Source organism: Helianthus annuus, chromosome 13 (genome assembly GCF_002127325.2).
Source record: "Helianthus annuus cultivar XRQ/B chromosome 13, HanXRQr2.0-SUNRISE, whole genome shotgun sequence".
Classification (NCBI taxonomy): Eukaryota; Viridiplantae; Streptophyta; class Magnoliopsida; order Asterales; family Asteraceae; genus Helianthus; species Helianthus annuus.
This window is the reverse complement of record NC_035445.2, coordinates 6,648,231-6,668,119: the sequence shown is the minus strand read 5'-3', so window position 1 is coordinate 6,668,119 and position 19,889 is coordinate 6,648,231. Positions and strand designations below refer to the sequence as shown.

General features: G+C 36.9%; 1 protein-coding gene across 6 annotated transcripts; it reads left to right on the top strand.

Annotated features, from left to right (window-relative positions):
- Positions 1–427: 427 nt before the first annotated feature.
- LOC110897385 lies at positions 428–15,609 on the top strand. Of its 6 annotated transcripts, XR_002568613.2 has the most exons (9): positions 428–753; positions 1,004–1,081; positions 1,969–2,025; positions 2,108–2,153; positions 2,246–2,432; positions 14,315–14,397; positions 14,507–14,602; positions 15,052–15,165; positions 15,282–15,609. XR_002568613.2 is itself a non-coding variant. In XM_035981907.1 (3 exons), exons 1-3 carry the CDS (start codon positions 1,784–1,786, stop codon positions 2,369–2,371), a joined length of 414 nt encoding a protein of 137 aa, XP_035837800.1. In that variant the 5' UTR covers positions 428–1,783; the 3' UTR covers positions 2,372–2,532. The 6 variants fall into 6 exon arrangements, 1 of the variants encoding a protein (XP_035837800.1); XR_002568614.2 differs by lacking the exon at positions 1,004–1,081; XR_004877000.1 differs by having other exon boundaries at positions 1,004–2,025.
- The last annotated feature ends 4,280 nt before the right edge of the window (positions 15,610–19,889 follow it).

The following is a 19,889-nucleotide window of genomic DNA, read 5'->3' as shown; positions in this document are numbered from 1 at the left end:
AACCACCCGTGTTTGCACACGGGTTTTACCGCTAGTACTTTCTATAAAAGGAGAAATTTGAGTGACATAAGCAAGGCTTAGGTGGCCGCCATAGAGGTTGTCCAAGATTTTCAAAGCTGAGGTGGCAGCCATAGAGGGAGCCATAGTGACATCATAAAGCTTAATATATAAAACACTTTAAAATTCAAAGCTCTGGCCCACAATCAGTTTTTCAAAGGTCTGCCCACATATACAAAAGGGCAAAGCTCTGACCCTCCCTCATATTTCAAAGCTCTGCCCTCATTCATAATTGAAACCTCTGATGTTCATTCAAAATTCAAAATACCTCTGCTCACATTCATAATTCAAAATTTTGGCTCTAGATTCAAAATATACATATATAACATACATTTCTTAATTTCTCTAAGAACTCAACTCTCTAAAACTCACTTTCTCTCTCTCAAATCCAGATCTCTCTCTCGGTTCAGTTTCAGTTCCACCACCACAAAATACAAACAATCACAAACTAGAAACACAACAAACAACAACAATCACAAACCAAAAACACAGTAAAAGACGATGGTCAGCAAATAAACTCAACTCGAGGTTGAATTTCTCTATAACCACTTGAAACCCTAACAAGAAGATCGTGTTCTACTACGATCCGGTACATCGCTTTAATTTTCAAGAAACTCTAAATATAAAGACAAACTCATCGTATGATATCAACAATTATGGACCATAGATCTCATGAACACTCCTCTCACCTCTAAGGTACGCCGCTTTAGATCTATACGCTCATCCTTTTAATCTACAAATCGTTTTTTTTGTGTGTTATCTTCTTCACTTTGCTTCGTTTATGATTAGATCTCAGCATCTATTTGTTGCTGATCAGATCATTGTTGTTTCGTGTTTATATTTTATTTGGATAATTCGATTGAAATTAGACTTTTATCTTTGACTAATTTGTTCAATTAAACATTGAATCTTGAATATCATTTATGGATCTGACTTGTATGAAAAGAGGAAGAAGACTTCATCTCGGAGAACGCGCCTTGGAAGAAATCATCGAAGACTTCCGGTGGCGAAGAAGAAGAGGACGGTAACATCTTCATCTGTGAAGTCTCAAAAAACCGTAGGGTTTCTGTTAGAAACTGGAATGGAAAAGTGTTTGTTGATATCTGTGAGTTTTATAAGAAAGATGGGGCATCAAATGTTGGGAAAGAAAGATAGTTTTTCATTCTGTTACATTTTTAGGGTTTTTTTGTGTGTTAATTTGAGAATTAGGGTTTTGGAAGTCGAATATGGTTATAAATAGTTTAGATGAGGTTCAAGTTGTGTTTATCTAGGGGTAGACTATTGAGTTCGTTATTTGGATTGAAATATGCTCGATGAAGGCACTTTGTTCGCGAATTTAGTTTTTTTTTCAGGAGCCACTAAGAAGTGTGATTATAGACTCTAGCGTATGAGTTATAGACATAGGAAGGGAGAGTTTCAATAGAGAAGTATGTTATTTCATACATGGTTTTCATCCATATATTTTTAGTGCTATTATATGTTCATCCAAATATTTTTAGTGCTATTATATGTTCATCCAATTGGTATGCATATATGATTCTATCCAACTTTTTGATTGTTTATAGTTAGTCATTGATGTGAATATGTTTATTATTACGAGGGAAACCAGAAGCTAGATTGTTATGCATTTTGAGTGTTGACTAGGTATTACTAATTGAAGTTTTTTGAATAGGTATATCTACTATTAATTATATTTTTGTCGGGTAAATATATTGTGTTGCAGCTTATGAATGACCTTAAACGAAAGCAGATTTACGATGCAAATGAAGATAAAACTCTTCCAGTGTGTTGGAAAGGATCAAAACCTTTCAAGTCCGTTCATGACGTCAAAAACTTATTCAACCTAATAACATTGAGCTTTACAAAATCAAAGAATAATTTTGCTTATATTTACTATTTTTTAATCTTTAGAAGGAATGATTACGAGGAAAACAGTGTAATGAGTCAAGTTCACAGACCATTCACAGGGTAAGTTTTACATCTTTTTTTTAGAAAAAAATTAAGGTTTTGTTTATGATTAAGATTACTGAGATATTTGTTTATACTAAAGGGGTATGGCTGCTAAAGTTGTCAACAAGAAAAAGAGTTTGCATAAGGTACTATTTTCACCACATACCCATGAAGATTTTTGTTTAAAAATATATACTGTATATTTTGTAAAAAATGATTCTTTATTTGTCAAAATCAGGTGGTTTTGAAACTGAAGCAATCAACGAAAAGTATTGAGATCTTTGAAGATGAGGAGGAGGATCAATCCATTCCCATGGTACTTATCTTTCTTTCAAGATTATGTGCAGAATTCATAGTTAATTAATATTATATTATTTGATGATGTAATAATGGTCAAAGGAAAGAAGTTGACTTGAGTGACCGTGGTAAGAAAATGGGTTACAAATGAATGACCGTGGTCTCTAATTGTTGAACTGCATAAATATCTGATATTCAGTTTTATAGGGTTTGAAAACAGTGGTTGAAACCGCTTGTAGGTCCCTTCACGGAGGATGACGAACCTAAACCTTGTTATACTAACCCACTAGCGAGTGCGGAATCCAAGCTAGCAAGCAAACCGGGATGAGACAAGTATAAAGCACAACACACAAAGATTCACCGATTAACACCACTGTATTAATACGTATGAAAGGATTCGGTTACAAGCACTATGTTCACAAATCTGTTCTGCGAACTCTCAAGTGTGTGTGTGTGTTCGGACAGAATGCTCTCAAACTCTCTATCTTTCTATCTGTGTGCATCTGCCTTCTAACATACACTGCATGGGTATATATATACCCAGCATCTGATGTCTGGTCCGAAGGATCCGATAGATGATCGAAAGATCATCTATCGATGACAAAGCTGTCGAAGGATCTACAAATACTTCGAAGGATTGCATATCCTTCGAAGTCTAACATTATCCTTCGTAGCCTATCTTTCGATGTCATCGAAGGATCTACAATATCCTTCGATTAGCTATCCTTCGACACAGAACATCTTACAACATTTTACAAACTGTTGTCCAAGTCAAACCGGAGGATGGTTGACTTGGTCAACTTACAACAATAACAAGGACATCGTTTACATCGTGACCGAATACAGACAAAGTACAGACACAAGTGCACCAACAAACTCCCCCTTGGCTGTAGCTTTGTCTTTATCTTCTATAGTTGTAGACTCGTCTCGAACTTCGATGGTCTTTGGTCTTCGAGTTCTCAAAACTCTGATGTCCTTTCAAGTCTTCAAAGTCGGAGGATCTTCAAAGTCTTCACGTATTGAAAGTAGAGAGTGTATCAACAAACTACCCGTATCACGTAGGAAGTGTGTTGACAAACTCCCCCTTAACATAAGCTCCCCCTTGAGTTATGCTCGTGAAATACTTGAACTTTATGAAGTGAGATCCTTGTGGTGTTGATGATGGTCAGCAGCTACTCGATCATTTTCATCTCTTGAGTGCCTTCATGTCGTGTCTTCATTCCGAAGCTTTGTCATCGACCATGTTCTCCTAGCCTTTAGAATCTGCACATGCAAGAAATCTAAACGCGTAATGAGAACAACTGCTTGGAATATAGTTAGCATAAACAAATGACACACGTATGACCATGTCACAATCAAACACCGTCCGACAGTTTGAAAGTTTAATAAATTTTTAAATTCTAACTTTCAAAATCTGCAAATTTTGACCGTTTATGAAGATTTAGTCAATTCGGTTTTCAGTCAGGTTTCAGGTAACGAAGACTAGAGTTCCAACATCGTACGATCGAAAATAAAGCAGAAATAAAATCTTTTTGGCTTTTTGAATTTTTATATTAAAACACGCCTAAAATCTTTTTGGTATTTTCGAAATTAAAAGACAACAATTTAAAATCCTTTGAGTGTTATCAAACGACATCACCGCTAATGTCGTGCTGATATGCACCAAACGACGAAACTGTTTAAAAGAAAACAAAAAAAAGTTAAGCAGTAAATAAATAAATATATACAAACATTCTTTTTGCGAGTTTCGAGGGTAAGAGAATCATATCAGTGTACGGCCATGCCAAAACACTCTTGTTGTTCAGTTAATTAATATTAAGATAAGCATCCTATAACAATTATCGGTATTGTTGTCCACTTAAGCTCAAATTATCAGATGTAATCATGGCGAGGGGATACGTTAAGGTATGATTTATACTTACCGACCGGTGTTCATCCACATCACGACACATTCCCGTATCAAGGTATGCACGAGAGTTCATCTTACCGGTGAGTATACCGATTATCATCTGTTTGACCGTATATGATGTGAGATTCTCACTTATTTTGATTGAAAACAAGCCCTATGTGATATAATCACTTATTGATGAGGAACTTGATTTTCATATGCATGAGGGCACAGGTGCAAGTCCGTGAACAGGTCAGTACTTCCGTACAGCAGAGAGACGAACTTGACACCCGGATAAATGTGATATTTTATCACTTATTTGATTTGGACATGTGATTGTTTATCACTTATTGAGGTCGAATGCAGTATGTAATATGTACACGTATGTATAGTATCATGGAAGATCTAGACTTGCGTCCCCGTTATTTTTCGGTAAAAGATACAACCATGATACCCAGATGATAAGCAGCATAAAGACCGAATATCTCAGAACCTCGACAATCTATCAAACGAAATTTCGGTACTAAGACCATATGCCAATGAATGGTTCCCACCTGGTCTTCAGTCGATTTAAGATTTATATCATCCTGCACACTTTAAAATGATTGTGAGCCTACCGATACATCTTATATAGAGCTGCTTATCGTTTTTCATTTAAGGTTTAAAGAGGTTTGGATAGACCACTGATGTACTATCATTTTCTCTTTTGCTTGCCAGGAAACTCATTTTTGTTTTTCTATTGTTTTTGAGTTTTTGAAATTTTTCGATGTTTTTGGATTTTCAGATTTTTGGATTTACTCCCCCTAAAATCAATAAACTAAGACAAATTTAAAACACACAAAGATATTTACAAAAATGATTTTCCGATGTTGGTTTTACTCTTGCTTGACCTTAATGCCGTTTACCAATAATAAGAAGTCAAATCTTGATTTGTCAAACGCTTTGGTAAATAAGTCGGCACGTTGGTCATCGGTGTGGACCTTAACAACATCGATTAGCCTTTTCTCAAAGCAATCACGTATGAAGTGATATTTGATTTCGATGTGTTTGGTCTTTGAGTGCTGCACAGGATTTCTAGTGATATCTAAAGCAGCAGAATTATCAACGTAAATAGGAGTAGTTAGGAATTCAAAACCGTAGTCCCGCATTTGTTGTTGGATCCAAAGAACTTGGGAGCAACAACTTGAAGCAGCAATGTATTCAGCTTCGCATGTTGATGTAGCAACGCACGTCTGCTTCTTGCACTGCCATGTGACTAGGCGATTTCCTAAAAACTGACATCCAGCCGTTGTGGATTTGCCGTCGATTTTGCATCCGCCAAAATCAGAATCACTGAAAGCTACCAATTCAAAGTTATTATCCCTAGGGTACCACAGACCGGTGTCAGGGTACGCCTTCAAATAATGAAAGATCCTCTTGACAGCTGCAAGATGTGAGGCCTTCGGGTTAACTTGATATCTGGCAAGCAGGCACGTTGGGTACATTATGTCTGGTCTTGATGCTGTGAGGTACATAAGAGATCCGATCATTGCGCGATAGTTTGAGGGGCTAACAGCTTCTCCCTTCAAGTCAGGAGTAATTCTGTGATTTGTTGGCAATGGGGTACCAATGGGCGTTGCATCAGACATCTGGAACCGGCTCAAGATGTCACCAACATATTTAGTCTGATGGATGAATATCCCAGACTCTGTTTGTTGTACTTGTAGGCCCAAGAAGAAGGTCATTTCCCCCATAGCACTCATCTCGAATTTATCCTGCATTATGCGCTCGAAATTCCTACACAAGACATCATTAGTAGAACCAAAAATAATATCATCAACGTATACCTGTACCAGAAGAAGATCTCCATCTTGTTCTTTGATGAAAAGAGTACAGTCGATAAGACCTCTACGAAAACCGTTCTCCAGCAGATAGTGAGATAAGGTTGCATACCAAGCTCGCGGTGCTTGATGAAGACCATAGAGAGCTTTGTTGAGCAACCAAACCCGATCGGGATGGATAGGATCTTCAAAACCTGGAGGCTGTTCGACGTACACCTCTTCTTCAACCACACCATGTAAGAATGCACTTTTCACGTCCATCTGATAAACCTTGAATCCTTTGAAGGACGCATAGGCTAGAAAGATTCGAATTGCTTCGAGACGTGCCACTGGTGCATATACTTCGTTGTAGTCGATCCCTTCAATCTGACGAAAACCTTGAACGACTAAACGTGCTTTGTTTCGGATAACAACTCTGCGGTCATCCTTTTTGCATTTGAAAACCCAACGGGTACCAATCTTCTTGTATCCAGCAGGTTTCTCTACGAGTTTCCAGACACCCAGCTTCTGGAATTGTTGCAGCTCTTCCTGCATTGCTTCAACCCAAGCGTTATCTTTCAAGGCTTCTTTCCAAGTTCTTGGTTCTTCCTGTGAGACATCACACGTGAAGGACCAATCGTTTTGTTGCCCGGATTCTCGAATAGCTGCATACAAGCCTGCATTGTTGTTGTTTCGCAACATGTTTCTCGTTTGAACGCCACTTTGCACATTTCCAATGATGTTTTGTTGAGGATGGGTATTATGAATCCTTGTTTCTGGATTATCTGGAACTGGAACATTTATACCCAGGTTGTTGAGATTAAGATCAACAACCAAATCAAGGCCCGGAATTGACGAAGAGGATGATGCAGTAGCCTCAGCTGTTCTATGGGCATCCACTGGAGGAGTACCCTCTGAAGTACCATGAACTGCTGTTGTAGGGGCTTCTTGATCTGCATCTAGAAATTCATCATCCTCTGAAGATTCGTTCAATTCGTTTGCATCATGAAAATCCTCATTGTTGAGAGTGTTATTGTTCACCGAAGAAGATGGTTCTTGATTAACAAGAATTGGACGAACCACCGGTGAAACTGTTGCATTGTCACTCTCGAAAAACATCCTAGCCGCAGCACTTTCTTCAACGGCTTCAACATTGATCGAATTGAAGAAGTCATCGTACTGAAACATCCAAGGTTGACCCGGATTTTTGACTGGCAAGGTGTGCCTTTGTACTCTGACCTCAGACCATTCCTTGACCCTTTTAGTCTCTAGATTCCAGACTCGTAAGTTAGGGGTGGCATACCCAAGAAAGTATCCATCAATTGCTTTTGCCCCAAACTTTCCATTAGGATCGATGATTGTGCATGGAGCTCCAAACGGTTCTAGATAAGACAAATCTGGTTTCCGTTTTTGAAGAAGCTCAAAGCAGGTCTTGTTGTGCCTTTTGACTGTAAGGACTCGGTTCAATGTGTAACATGCAGAGGCCACAGCTTCAGTCCAGAATGGAATGGGTAGCTGTGACTCTACCAACATTGTCCTAGCAGTCTCGATCAATGTGCGGTTCTTACGTTCAGCGACACCATTCTATTGAGGAGTATAAGCTGCACTAAACTCATGAAGAATACCCTTTGAAGTGCAGAACTCCGCCATGGAATGATTTTTAAATTCAGTACCATTGTCGCTACGTATCCGCCTAACCTTCAACTTATACAAATTCTCAATCTGAATGATCAAGTTTTTGATGATGCCAAAGGTTTCACTCTTGTGTGCCATGAACGCTACCCAAGAAAATCTTGAATAATCATCAGTAATCACGAGACAGTATTGATCACCCCGAATACTCTTGTGCTTGACAGGACCGAACAAATCCATATGCAAGCGTTCAAGAGGAACTGCCACCGTGTTGATCTTCTTTGTAGGGTGCTTCTTCTTTGTTTGCTTTCCTTTCTGGCACGAAACACAGACGTCTTGAAGATGGAAATTTTTGAGGGGAACACCATTCACCAATTCATTTGAAACCAAATGATTCATTTTGCGTAAGTGAATGTGACCCATTCGTCTGTGCCAAGAGATAGTGTCTTTTTCAGTGGCTTTGGAAACGAAACAAGTTGCTTGTGCAGACGTAGTAATAGCTTGGCTCATATCAAGGACGTACAAATCATTTATCCTTGGAGCCGACAAGAGAATCCATTCTTTTGGAATTTTGAAGCCGGGTTTCAGCACATAACATCCATTAGCATCAAAGTGTACTGAAAATTGCTTGTCACAGATTTGAGAAACACTAAGAAGATTGTGATCAAGTTGTTGCACAAAGTTGATCTTGTCAAAGCTGACAATCCCGTTAGATATCATTCCTTCACCCGTTATATATCCACCTTTATCTCCAGCAAAAGCAACATAACCTCCTCTAATAGATTTAACGTCATAGAGAAGCTTCATGTCGCCTGTCATGTGCCTGGATGCCCCACTATCAACAATCCAATGACTACTGACAGTTCCTCCTGGAACACCCTGCACATGAACTCAAATGAATTAGTTGGAGATGGGGACCCAAGCCATTGTGGTCTTGGGTCTTCCATTTTCATCAATGACAATAACTTCTTGTCTTTGATGGTTGGTGAATTGTGATGGTCCCCCTGATTCAGTAACCGATTTAGGTTTCCAGGTCTGTTTTGTTTTACCAGTGTCTTTCTTTAAAATTTTAACTTCTTGATTGTTTGAAGTTTTAGAATTGTCTGGTTTTACAGCAACAGATTGTTTTTGAACCACATCGATTTTAATTGCTTTCTCAATCTTCTTGACCTGTTGGCGTTTCTGTTTCTTTTCCCTTTCTTTTACAAGTCGGGGATCTTGTTTTGCAGAAACAGATCGCTTACGGTCATTGTGGTCACGGGGAACATCAACCTTTTCTTTTTGCTTATGAAGATATGGACAATTTCTAATTATATGTCCAATGGTTCCACACTCAAAACATGATCTTCGTTCAACAAACCCCGAAGTATCATGTGATCGATTAGCCGATGATGTTGAACTTTGTGAACCCGAGGTACTAGTTTTTGAACTGCTTGGTTCATTCCTTTTCTGTATAATAGCTTTCTTGACAAAATCTAAGTTAGATTTGTTTTCAAAAGTCTCAATTTTATCCGTTCCCGTCGATTTCACAAAGTTAACGTTTTTCTTCTTCTTTTGATTCGGCTTCTTTTGGACTTGAGCCGGTGATTTTCCTTTGGGCTTGGTGTGATTTTGCTGTTTTGGCACTGTTGGTAATTTCTTGTTTCCAAATTGTTTTCGAATTTCAGCCTTTGGAATAGGAGGACACTGTGTAACTGTAACACGTGGTCCTGTCTTTCCCAAAAACTTACTTGTTGAATTTTCAAAGACTTTACAGATTAAGGATTGATTAACATTCTTAATGGGAAAATCTTTGTCTGAGTAAATTTTATCATCACCAACTAGAGTGTACAGCAAATTCACACTCTCCGGCTCATTCTCAGATGAAGACTCGATTGCAACAGTCTTAGCGGGTTTTACAGGGGGATCACATAGAATGTGATTCTCGAGAGGTATGTCCTCATTTTTGGCTACCGCATCAGACTTTGCTGGGACAGTATCATCTGATTCATCATCAGAAGAATCAGCATCCTCAATCACAACTGGAGGATCTTGATTCTGTTCAGCACTTACAAATGTATCTGCTGACACATCTGAATCTGAGGATACTTCCTTTTGGTATCCGAGTCCTGCAGCAAACTCCTTAACATCTAGAGGCACAGAAGGTGCAAATAACACTCTGTCCTCCTCATCTGGCATGGCATCATAATTGTGTCTCACAGGAGGTGGACATTTCTTATATCCCAAGCACGTCATGTCCCTTTTCTCCTTTTGGACATCAATGATGTGATCCAACACATAGCTAGAACTCAAATAACTATCTAGCTTGAGTTGGATTGCCTCACTTTCCGTTTTTACACAGACCATTTCTTTTTGCATTGTCTCAAGACGTGAGATATACAAATTAATGTCCGTTTGTTTTCTGGAAACCATTTTAGTCAATTCAGTTTTATCTTTCTTTAATGTCTCAATCATTGACTTAAATTCTTTTTCATGGTTTTCATAAAACATATTGGCTTCTGTGCATTTGGAAAGGTCCACAGTCAATTTCTGATTGTGGATGAAAGTCACATCATACTTTTCTTGCAAAGCGTCATGCTTACTTTGCAAGTCAACCAAGTTCTCATTAACTGTAGTATGTTTGTCTTGCAAGTCAAACAAACTAGCTTGTAAAGCATCATGTTTGTCTTGCAACTCAGACATACTTTTCTCCATATCAGCACATCTATCATGCAACCTAGCACATTCATCACAATTAACAGCAGTGGGTTCATCGACACATACCTGACTTGATGAACCGTCGACATTAGCCATAAAGGCTGAATGGAGAGAAGACGAAGTATAAGCAGCTTGATCCACCAGAATAGATCTTCTTTGAGTTTCTGCTGCAGCTTCCTCCAAAAGCTCATCAAAGTCAGCATCATCCGAAACATTAGATGTCTCACCCACATGATCATCACCAGAATTGGATGATTCTTCATCAACACTTCTGCTGTACCCAGAAGAGTCTTCATCTTCAGACGATTCACCACCACTGGCAGAAGATTCTCCACCACTGGTGTGAGCTAGCTTCTTCACAACTTGAGCAAAACATGCTGTTCCATCGGGAGCATCACCACCCAACTGGATTGACCAGTCACAACCTTCATCCACCTGAACCGCAAGTGCCCGGTTGGTTTGGTTGTTGACGGGTACCAATGTACGCTCATTGTTTCTGTTCTGCTGGTTGCCTTGGTTTCTGAAGGGGTTTTGATTCCCGTGCTGTGCTGGCTTTGTACATTCCCGTTTAAAGTGCCCCCGTTCACCACAGTTGAAGCACTTTACAGCCTGCTTATCGAACCCATACTTGGTGTCTCGCTTACTTTCCAAGCTGGTTCTGCCAGTACTTTCCATCCAATCCTTTGCTCTTCTCACAGCACTAGCAAAGGCCCACTTGATGTCCATCAAGTCCATCTCTTCTTTATCAATCTGCCTGTAATCTTCTTGTGTCAGATTAATGTTGCCAATCTGACCTTCTATTAACCCACAGTACGCACTCACTACAGTGTTAAGCAGCTCCATGTGTTCCTTAGCTACTTCTACACTGATTTTAGAGAAGCTTGACGTGTCGAGCTGTACTGTACCTGGCTTTGATTGTTGACCAGCAGATGATGTTCCTCCATAACATGCACGTTGTTGTTGAGCAGGAGGCGGAGGAGGAGGTGGTTGTATTGGATTTCCGTACATATCTGTGGTGGGAGGTGGCTTAACAGGAACTTGCACAGGGTTGCCATACATATCCGTGCTAGTAACAAACGCCGTTTGAAGTGGAGCATGTGGACCGGTTCTTGCAGACGAAGAATTGGAAGTTCCACAATACATCTCTGGATTTTGCGCCACTGGAACTCTTTTTGCCTTTAATGTTTCCTCCTGATCCTTGTTTTCCAAAAGCTGCACGAAGTCGTTGATATTAGTGGTTCTCAACACTCCGTTGTACTTCAAGATTTCCAAGAAACTACTCCATTGGGGAGGCAAAGCATCAGCAAACTTTTTCACCACTTCAGCTTGAGTTGTCGTTACACCATAATTGTCCAATTCCGTAAGCAAATGATAAAACCGGCTTGTCATAACACCCAAGGACTCCTTATCCATACAAGTGAAACCATCAAATTCTTTCTTGAGAAGATCATGACGCATTTGACGTGTTGCTGCATTTCCTACTCCTCTGGTTTTCAATCCGTCCCACAACTTCTTTGTTGTCTTGAAGCTGACAAACTGGTGGTAGATATCCCTGCTTAACGCCTGAGTGAGAATGGCGTATGCCTTCTTTTCCAGATCATAGGTTTTCTTTTTATCTTCTGGAAGATCGGCAAACGTAGCAGTATCTGAAGCAGCAACCTCTATGGCTTGATCGAAATCTGTAGTGAAACGTATCCACAGTTCGGTATTTTGACCAAGAACATATGTTTTAAATCTCTCAACCCATCCTGAATATTCATTCAAATGCATCAACTTTGGAGGTCGATTCAAACTTCCTGTTTCACTTTCGCTTAATAAGATACTTTGAATGCTCGGAGTTTGATTCGATACCAATGCCCATTGATTTCCCTGAGAAGATGTCGATACCGGAGACTCGGCCCATGAAGGAGATGACCTTGTATTCGTGTATTTTCCATCGTCTGGAGCCGGTGTACCCCACCATGAGGGAGTGACACCTGAACTTGTATATTTACCACTATCTGGAGCCGGATTCCACCAATTCGGATTCATGATTGATAAGCAAAATAAATGCTAAGTGAATATTCCGAAAGATCACACAGCCGAAGGATCCTGTTCGAAAGATCTAAAATCACAGAAACTTGTTAACAACAAACAGACCACAATCGAAAGATCAAATCTTGTTCGAAGGATCAACAGTGCTCGAAAGATCACTGTTGTATCTCGAACAATGATTTCGAAAGATTCACAAGCTCGAAGGATTCACTATTTGAAAGATCCTTATCTTTTGAGTATATATCCTTATCTTTCGATGAACTGTCTTTCGAATAGATTCCCTGGTCGAAAGATATGTTTCGGACTCCGAAGGATGGGTCGAAAGATGATGATCTGTCGATCCTTCCTTGATCGAAAGATGGTCTTTCGATGTCGAAAGATATCTTTCGAGCGACTCTGACACACTGACACTGATGTGAAAGGTTGGTGAAAAGGTGATGTGATAGGTAAGGTCAACTTTCGGCAAAAGGGTATGGCAGACTGTACTTTCTTACCAACCCAAGATTTTCAAACAAAACTTACCCAAAATGGACAACAACCAGTCACCGGAATAATGACCGGAAAACACCAAATCACTTAAAAACAAGTTTTAAGTTACCCAACCCGCCTTTGAACACTCCCGGTTAGTTTAAAACACGTTTTTCAGTTTAAAAATCCAGTAAAACCAGCAAAAACGGGTGCTAAACCAAGTGTCCAAACACACGAAGAACTTGAACAAAACCCGGTTTTAAACAAGGTAAAGAGCCTTAGCTCTGATACCACTTGTAGGTCCCTTCACGGAGGATGACGAACCTAAACCTTGTTATACTAACCCACTAGCGAGTGCGGAATCCAAGCTAGCAAGCAAACCGGGATGAGACAAGTATAAAGCACAACACACAAAGATTCACCGATTAACACCACTGTATTAATACGTATGAAAGGATTCGGTTACAAGCACTATGTTCACAAATCTGTTCTGCGAACTCTCAAGTGTGTGTGTGTGTGTTCGGACAGAATGCTCTCAAACTCTCTATCTTTCTATCTGTGTGCATCTGCCTTCTAACATACACTGCATGGGTATATATATACCCAGCATCTGATGTCTGGTCCGAAGGATCCGATAGATGATCGAAAGATCATCTATCGATGACAAAGCTGTCGAAGGATCTACAAATACTTCGAAGGATTGCATATCCTTCGAAGTCTAACATTATCCTTCGTAGCCTATCTTTCGATGTCATCGAAGGATCTACAATATCCTTCGATTAGCTATCCTTCGACACAGAACATCTTACAACATTTTACAAACTGTTGTCCAAGTCAAACCGGAGGATGGTTGACTTGGTCAACTTACAACAATAACAAGGACATCGTTTACATCGTGACCGAATACAGACAAAGTACAGACACAAGTGCACCAACACCGCTGTTGTAATCAAATTGGGCTTGGAGAAAATAGTGGTTGAAACCACTGTTTAGCTAAAACAAATCAAATTGGGCTTGGAGAAAACAGTGGTTGAAACCACTGTTGGGTAATATTCTATTGGGTTAAAACAATGTTTTGTGGAGAAAACAGTGGTTGAAACCACTGTTTGGCTAAAACAGTGTTTTGTGGAGAAAACAATTGTTGAAACCATTGTTGGGTTAAAACTGTGGTTTGAAACCACTGTTGGGTTAAAACAGTGTTTTGTTAACGACTCTCATTTCCCTATAATATCAAATATTTAAAATTTATAAGTTTCACCATATTTGACTTCAAGAATTTGCTTTCGTATGTTAATTTGTTGCAATTGAGAATCTGTTTAATAAAATTCTCTTATCTGCTTTAGATTATTATAAGGTAATAGTCTTTGTGGAGAAACAGATGTTTGAAATCACTGTTGGGTTAAAACGGTGGTTTGACTTTGGTCAAACAGACTTTTGAACCACTAAAAGAGTGGTTTATTTTTTAAACAGAGTGGTTTACTCTTTAAAACAGATTACAGATGCAGTAATAGTGGCAAGATACCTAAAGGCAACACTTGTGATTCCAGGCAGGGGAAGCGAACCTGGTGATTAGAGGTTAGTCACGTTAGATTATTTTGAAGTTAGTGTTATTTCTACATCTTAATTGAATATTTAGAGTGATTTTTTTTTTCCATGATAATGCTATATCTATTTGTTGCTATAGGCTATTACAGGAGTGCAAAAGGGGAAGATAGGAAGTTGGTTGTCTGCGGATAAGAAAGCTCCAAGTCATTCTGATTCCAAAGAGAAGAAAGACAAGGTTTGTATCTCTTATAAAATTTGTCTAATCATTAAAGTTTCTTTCTTTGCATACGTGTTGTTTGATGAAATGCCTTAATGGAATAATATGACAGAAATCCGATGAAAAGAGTTTGGTTTGGAAAGCAAAGGGGCTTGGATCAAGATTTCTAAAAGACAAAAGAAAGTGAACAAATCGTATATTTGGATTCATACTAAATTTTACAAATTATTAGAAAAACTATTATATATTAGAAAAGTAATTTTATTTATGTTGGTTCTTATGATTAAAGTCTACAATGCAATGCTGGGATGAAGTGTATCTAAGTCATCATGACCGAAATAGTTATCAAGGAGCTTTGTGTCGTATATTAAGCAATGCGTCATATGTTTCCTTGAAAATGTAATGTAGTACGTTTTTATCATGATTTATGCCAATTTTTTTCTTATGTAGATACATTTGATTTGTAGGTATGAAAAAGAGAATTTCACTGGAAGTGTCTTCAGGTAAAATGGATGATTTTGATGGGGACGTATGCCCTATCAACTGCTCACTATGTTAAACATGATGGTTTGATGATTTAGGTGAGGACTGAGGTACTAAACACCTTTAAGCCAGCACTAGATTTACTTTAGATAATAATTTTACAAGCAACTATCTCCTTCAACTGGTATACATAATTCCTACACTGTTGACTTAGGTGGTGGTCAACTGGACGACTTGGGTAGTCAAAAAATGAAGGACATCTGCGGTAAAGGTAAGTTATTCTTATGTTTGTATGTGTGTACTATTTATGCTCTTATTGTTGTGCACAACTACACATATGTTATGAACCATCCGGTTCTTCATTAGAGACTTAATGTATTATTTTTTTTCTACTAATATCCACTTCTTTGCACAGGTTGATTCTTTGTCTTATGCCTGTAGTTTATTTTTTTGTTTAGCGGCTATAGCCTTTGTAAATTAGTCATCTATATCTGTACTTACTACAATATATTGCATTAAACCATTTCATTTACGACTTGCTATATTTGAGACTCTTTCAATATACATATTCCAATAGTCTTTTATTATCTCCATTAATTATATGGTGACTGAATGTCTGATGGTAAGTTAGGCGTTATTCCCTCATGGTATATAGGTCTTATTATGTGATTAATTTTTTTATATTAAAAAGTCAATGATATGGTCTGCAAGAATATGTCAAGAAGCGTTTAATGACCAATTTGTGAGAATCAAGAAAAGTCTAACGGCTTGCTGATGTGTTTTCTAATAAAAGCTCAAAGTGGATTGGCACTTGTTATAACAAATGTAAAAGTCAACAGCTTGATGTAAAGAGCTACAAAAGTCAAAAATTTGATAGTGTGCAACTGATGTATAGTACTAACAAATGTAAAAGTCAACAGCTTGATGTAAAGAGCTATAAAAGTAAAAAAATTGATAGTGTGCAACTAATGTATAGTACTGCTATGGAGAGGGCCAATAGAGATAGTCAAGACAGTGGAAATTACTAAATGGACGATTGGAGAAGAAACTCTTGCCAATCGAAGATAGGCCATTAGCAGGTGATGTTAATCAATGGCCTCTTTTCATGCTCTTGGGTTTGATGTTAATACATAAGACAATATTATCAACTAAATTCTAATTACTACTGTAACATGTATATATTCAGAAAAAATGTGTGTTTGTTGTTTAGGCATGGTTTTCTAAAAACCACCCGCGTTTGCATACATGTCTTACTACTGGTACTATATAATAAAAGAAAACATTTAAGAGACACTTGTCATCATATTAGGTCATGTCTTATAGACAATTATTATTTTAGTTTAATCTTCTTCTCATTTATAATATTATTTATTTGAATTAATTATTATTTTTATATTTATCTATTTACTTCAAATTCAAACTTAGTTATCTAATTTCATCTTAACTATATATCAAATTCTTACTTAGTTATCTAATTTGATCTTATCTATATATTGGAACGTTTTGTTTAGTTTGGTCTCGAATAGATTTTATGAAACTTAAAATAAAAGTAACTAATATTATTTATCATTTATACATTTACGGACTTTTAAATAAAGGGTTAATTTATTGAGACTTCGTTAACAAATTTTGCTACAATAGAATTTTAAGTTTCTATTATATCTAAATCATTACTTAACTTCAAATCTGTAAAGTCTTATCTAAACTAAAAAACATTGTTTCACTTAACAGTAGATAAACATAGGGATATAAACATAGGGATGAGCAAATCCCAATCCCGAAAATCCCGATCCCGAATTTCACCAAAACTGGGTACCGATACCGATACCGAAATATGTCGGTACGGTAGCGTTATTTCAAGGTAAAATTCGGTATTTTACCGGTACCGTACCGAAACTGCACCGACCCCAAAAATACCGATACCGTAAATGCCAAAAAGTGGGTACCATTTCCGGTACCAAAAAAATCGATATGGTATTTTCGGGATCGGATTGATACGGGACGGGATCGGTATCGGTATTTGATACCAAATGCTCATCCCTTTTTTTATTATTTAATATATAAAATTATATTTATTCAACCCGTGCAATAAAGAAGGTTTTTAAAGATATATTATTTTATTATTTAGTATATAAAATTTATTTATTCAACCTGTATAATACACGGGGTTATAACCTAGTTATTATATACAATTACTAGGTTATAACCCCGTGTATTACACGGGTCGAATAAATGAATTTTATATACTAAATAATAACACAATATATTTTTAAAAACCTCTTTTATTGCACAGGTTGAATAAATATAATTTTATATATTAAATAATAAAAAGTTATATCTATAAGAACCATATTGTACGGGTTGAATAAATATAATTCTATATACCAAATAAAAAAGTTATATCTTTAAAACTGCTTGTTTTACACGAGTTGAATAAATGTAATATTGTTTACCAAATAATAAAATAATACATCTTTAAGAAACCTCATTTATTACACGGGTTGAATAAATGTAATTTTATATACCAAATAATAAAAACGTTACATCTTTAAAAAATATGTGTATTACACGGGTTGAATAAATCTAATTTCATTTACTAAATAATAAAAAAATATATATCCTTAAAAAACCCCGTATATTGTACAAATTGAATAAATCTAATTTTATATATCAAATAATAAAAAGTTATATCTTAAAAAACCTCATCTATTACACGGGTCGAATAAATGTAATTTCGTATAATAAATAATAAAAAAAGGTAATGCTTACAATGAATGATAGGTGTTACACATTAATGTTTTATTATATAGTATAGTATAAATATATATCTATATTGATATACATAGATTATTATATTGTAGTAAATTTGTTAACAAAGTCTCAATAAATTTAACCATTTATTTAAAACTTGTAAATGCAACGAAGTCTAAATAAATTTAACCATTTATTTAAAACTTGTAAATGTAGAAATGATAAATAATATTAGTTAATTTTATTTTAAGTTTCGTAAAATTTATTTGATATTAAACTAAACAAAACGTTCAAAGGTATAGTTAATATAAAGAGTAAATTACGATTTTGGCCCCTGTGGTGATATCACTTTTACCCTTTTAGCCAAAAAACGAATCTTCTAACATCTGAGCCCACAACGTCTTTTTTTCTAACCTTTTTGGCCTCTACCAAAAGGGTTAGAAAAGAAAGACGTTGGGGTCCAAAAGGGTTTGAAAAAAAGACGTTGAGGGCTCAGATGTTAAAAAATTCCTTTTTGGGCTAAAAGGGTAAAATTGATATAACCACAGGGGCCAAAATCGTAATTTACTCTAATATTAAATTAGATAACTAAGTTTGAAATTTGAAGTAAATAGATAAATATAAAAGTAATAATTAAACTAATTAATATTTAGTAGGAGGATTATATATAATTAATTAGAAGAGATTAAACTAAAATTATAATTATTCATAAGACATGGCCTAATATGATGACTCAAAGTGGTTTCTTTTATTATATGTATAGACAGATACATGCATGCCAAGTATTTAAAGCCACTCGTGTTAATCAGACTGTTAGCAAATTAAGGACATAGCCACATAAAGACAATCAACTCGTTCTTTTTTTTAAAAGAAAATTTCATTAAAACCGGCCGGTCACGCAAAAAACACAGCCCAAACCGAAACAACTACAACATATACAAGGGGTAATTACACCAATCTCTCCATACATTATACCTATGCTTGGATCTACACTTTAACCAAAGGAAACCCAACGATTTAACCTCCCCAAAAATATCCTCACTAATGCCTCTACCGTTGGAAAAAATTTTCTGGTTCCTTGCTTTCCATAGACACCAACATGTCACCACGATAAGGCCCCGAACAATATCTTTTGCCTTTTTACCCAGCCCTATCCCTTTATGGCTGATTAAAAGGTCCTTGAAATCAAAAGCAAAAATGGGCGGAATCTTGCCCAAGCACTCAACCTGTACCAAACCTCAGTCGCAACCTCGCACGCGAAAAATATGTGGTCCACTGATTCATCAACTCGTTCTGATGAATATATTATTATATATCATACACATGCTTGCATGCCATATAAACTAATGTTTTTGGCAATTAATAACCAGTATTTATTATTTTGCCAAGTTCTTTGTTATTTTTAATAATTCTTATATAAATCTATATATTTGAAGAAAAAACATTAAACAAGATTAACATAAAAAGTTTACACTTTTGTAAGACGTAAACAAACTAACAAATCAAATGAAGACATTAGGAAATCCAAATTGGAGGCTGCTTTATCGAACAATTCAAATCTCATGTAAAACTTATGTTTAATTGTATGTCTGTGTGTGTGAACCAAAAAAATTCAAACTTTCTGCAAGCCAGATTCAATGCATGGTTTGAAGCAGAAGGATGAGGGACTAATTAGGGTGGGACCTTGGATGGTGTAAAAGCTAAGTAAAGAAGAACACACATTTTGAAAACCGGAATCAACAGGAGTGGCGGCGACTGCGATAGCAACAGCAGAACAACCAGCAACATAGGGCTGTTCACGAGCCAAACCGAGCCGAGCGAGGGCAAAACTCGGGCTCGGCACAGATTTGAAACTGAGTTGGAAATCTAAGCTCGGGCTCGGCTTAGTTTTAAACCGAGCTGGCTCGGCTCGGCTTGGTTTGGCTCGATTTTGAAAAGAAAAAATAATGAATGGCTCTCAAAATTCAGTAATCTAAAATTTTATTCAATAATTCAAAAGAACATATCCAAAATAAGCTCAACCTAATACATTAGAAGCTAAAATCAAGCTTAACAACACAAAATACGTTCT